Below are 3,254 nucleotides of genomic sequence, written 5' to 3'. Positions count from 1 at the left end.
GTGTGTGTGTGTGTGTGTGTGTGTGTGTGTGTGTGTGTGTGTGTGTGTGTGTGTGTGTATTTATAATTATCATAATTTTGTAATTTATATTTTGATTCATTATGTTGTTATATAATTTTTTATTATATATATTTTTATATTTTAACATTATTTTTATTGTTTATTATTTATTTATTTATTTATATATTTGTAGCCGAGAACGCGGCGAAGGATTACATTAAAAAAATGGCCTTCTTCTTCCCGCCGGATAGATTACCGAGATTCGATTGTCTGCTGTTGGGTGTTGGCCAGGACGGGCATACGTGCTCACTCTTTCCGGGTCATCGAGCTCTCGATGACGAGAACATGTGGGTCACATGGGAACTGAACGCGCCAAAACCACCACCCAGTAGAATTAGTCTCACTATGCCGGTCATTAATAATGCTCGCATGTGTGTGTTTATTGTCACTGGCGCTAACAAGGCTGAGATCGTCAAAGTAATTATTCCAAATTTTTCCTGTAAATTAACCATTTTTTAAATTTAAAATATATTTAGAAAATCAACATTAGTTATAATATTTCTAATTGAGTAATTAAACAATTTTTCTCACTTTTTTAATAGCTAAAACTTTAAAAATATGATTTCTCGAAGGTATTCAATTAAATTCAGAAAAATAAACAGTAAAGAAAATTGAAAAATAATACATCAATTATAATTAAGATGTTTAAGAATTTACGCCTTTTTTTATCACAGATAATTCTTCAACAACTAGATTTTTTATATTCCGTTTTTTGTTTTACTTTATATTTTACTTCTGCAATTAAAACATATAATTAATATTACAGAACTGCGCATAAAACACAAGTGAAAAGAAATTTAAAAAAATAAAAGTTTGATTGTATTTAAATTATTAATGTTATTATTTATAGAAAATCTTGAGAGATAAGGAAGATTTACCAGCTACCAGAGTGGAACCAGTTGATGGTACTCTTTTTTGGCTGCTCGATCAAGAAGCGGGCAGGCTACTTAACTCAGACTGAAAAATGCGAGGTGGGAATAAGACTATTACTATTCAAGATTTACATAGATTTTATGACATTCCATTACTATGATCATCTTGTAACTACTTTTTCTTTAAATCTTTCTTCAGATCTATATTTTAACACGTTTTTTTCATTACAATTTACTGTTAAAGTCGATAGAATATTTGAGTAAGTGTTATGCTCGTATCAAAAGCGTACGAAAAAGACTCGTGAGAAAATTGAAAATTCAATTTTCGACTGATATTGCTCAATGTCGTTTATATAAAAAAAAATGTGCAAATTTTGTTATCATGAATCAACTTGCATATTGTAAAAAGACAAAATATAAGAAAGTAATAAAAATTTTGCATTTTCAAGAAAATATGATTTAATAACAAGAAAACAAAAATTAAAGTAATTTAATTTCCTTAATCTTCACAAAAGGGAATATATAAAAAATAGAATGTAATTTAATTTTTTATTATAAATATTTGGAAATATCATTTTTTATAATTATTATATAATAATTCTTTAGAGAGGGATAAGAATTAAATCTATTCCTATTTTTACAAACTTTGGATATAGAGCGGGTTTAAATTTTAGTCTATTAGAGCTATCGCAGATAAAATAATAGTGCGTAAGGTGTAACTTAAGCCGATAAGCTAATCAGAATATTGTTTTAGATCTACGTAATTTGACAGAAATAGAAATAGCAATAAACTTATCCCTAAAGCAAATTTCGACCGGTTGAAATTTATCTTACGAATAAGTTTACTGATCTATTTTCGTCAGATTACATAGATCTAAAGCAATATCCTGATTGGCTCATCAGCTTAAGTTCATGTCAAGATTACTGTTACAAAAATTTTGTCTGCGGCAGTTCTTAACCTTCATTTTTGTCCGAGTTAATTTCTGTTATCTTCTCTTCTTTTTTCCATGATTTTGAGGGAAATCTTTTAAATCAATTCATTTTCCTTCATTTTTTAGTACACACATAATCTTTTCTTTCAAGAGAAAATTGTTTAAAAAATCGTTTTTTTTTATTTTTTGTATTTTTATCTTTGTTATCGTAAGATTTATTAAATTTAAGAATATTGAGTAGTTTAACAAAAATATTTTCTTCCGCAGATATATGCAGAAAAAAATTATATAAATAGACATACCTACTACTTGTAATCTTTTGTGATATATGTGTAATAAAACTAAGAAAAATATTTTTTAAATAAAACGAAATATTGATATTCATAATTATCATTCAAAATATATATTATAATATATATAATGTCTTATTAATGAACGATATAATTAGTAATTTAATGAATGATACATTAATGTAAAAAAGAAGGAAAATTCTAAGGTTAAATTGTCATTAAAGTGAGTATAAGTTATAAATTGTTTTAGATTGTTAAATTAAGTTATTTTTATTATTAAATTATTAAATTATTAAATTATTAAATTATTAAATTAAATTAAATCTGATTATATATATAATTTATATTTTCAAATTATTTTTTATTATTTTAGCCTGTGATTTTATATTTAATTTACCATATACAAGATCCGTCAATACTTTATGCAGCTGCGACAGCAATTATACATTATTGAATTGGAATGGAATCCCCTTTTATGAAATATTCATGTGAAATATACTTTATGTGATTTATAGCATCCATCTTCGTTATAAATTAATTTTGTTATTTATATTTATGAATTTTTGTTAAAATTATTCATACAGATTTTATAAGAGACTCTATCTAAAAAATTGAAGATGAACATGATTTTTAAAGATTTTGAAAAATAACAATTAAAGATTGATGCACACGACATTTTTTATTGTTAAAGATTAATGTACATGATATTCTTTTGATACATTCAGTTCTGCTACCTTTCATTTTATTGCAAATTTCTATTGTTCGAATAACCGATAATAATAATAGAATAATTTTATAACTAAATAATAATAACTATATTTATACTAATTCCTTTTTTAAGACATCCGCGATATAATAACATGCAAAAATATGGATGTATCGTATTAATTTGCACGATTAATAATAAATAATATTTAACACATACATTTTATTTATTTATTTATGTATATATATATATAGATGTACAACTTTGCTTCCGCCGTTTTTTCCCGAAATTCGAGGCTTTATTGTAAAAAACTGGTTATACATTTATGATTCAAAGTATTGTCCATCGCTGGCCACTACTTTCTCCCATCTTTCGAGGAGCGTACGAATCCCGC

The 3,254-nt window shown here is 25.5% G+C and overlaps 1 protein-coding gene across 1 annotated transcript in view; it reads left to right on the top strand.

Annotated features, from left to right (window-relative positions):
* Positions 1-1,385, top strand: part of LOC105623742 (6-phosphogluconolactonase) — a 19,837-nt gene extending 18,452 nt beyond the window's left edge. Inside the window, exons 3-4 of the mRNA XM_012205123.1 lie at positions 194-477; positions 911-1,385. Of these exons, the coding sequence (XP_012060513.1) occupies positions 194-477; positions 911-1,021 (395 nt within the window). The 3' untranslated portion in view covers positions 1,022-1,385. The remainder of the gene's footprint in view (positions 1-193; positions 478-910) is intronic.
* Positions 1,386-3,254: the final 1,869 nt, after the last annotated feature.

Source organism: Atta cephalotes, assembly GCF_000143395.1.
Source record: "Atta cephalotes unplaced genomic scaffold scaffold00063, whole genome shotgun sequence".
Classification (NCBI taxonomy): Eukaryota; Metazoa; Arthropoda; class Insecta; order Hymenoptera; family Formicidae; genus Atta; species Atta cephalotes.
Note: the sequence above shows the minus strand (reverse complement) of the source record. Positions and strands in the feature narration are given on the sequence as shown.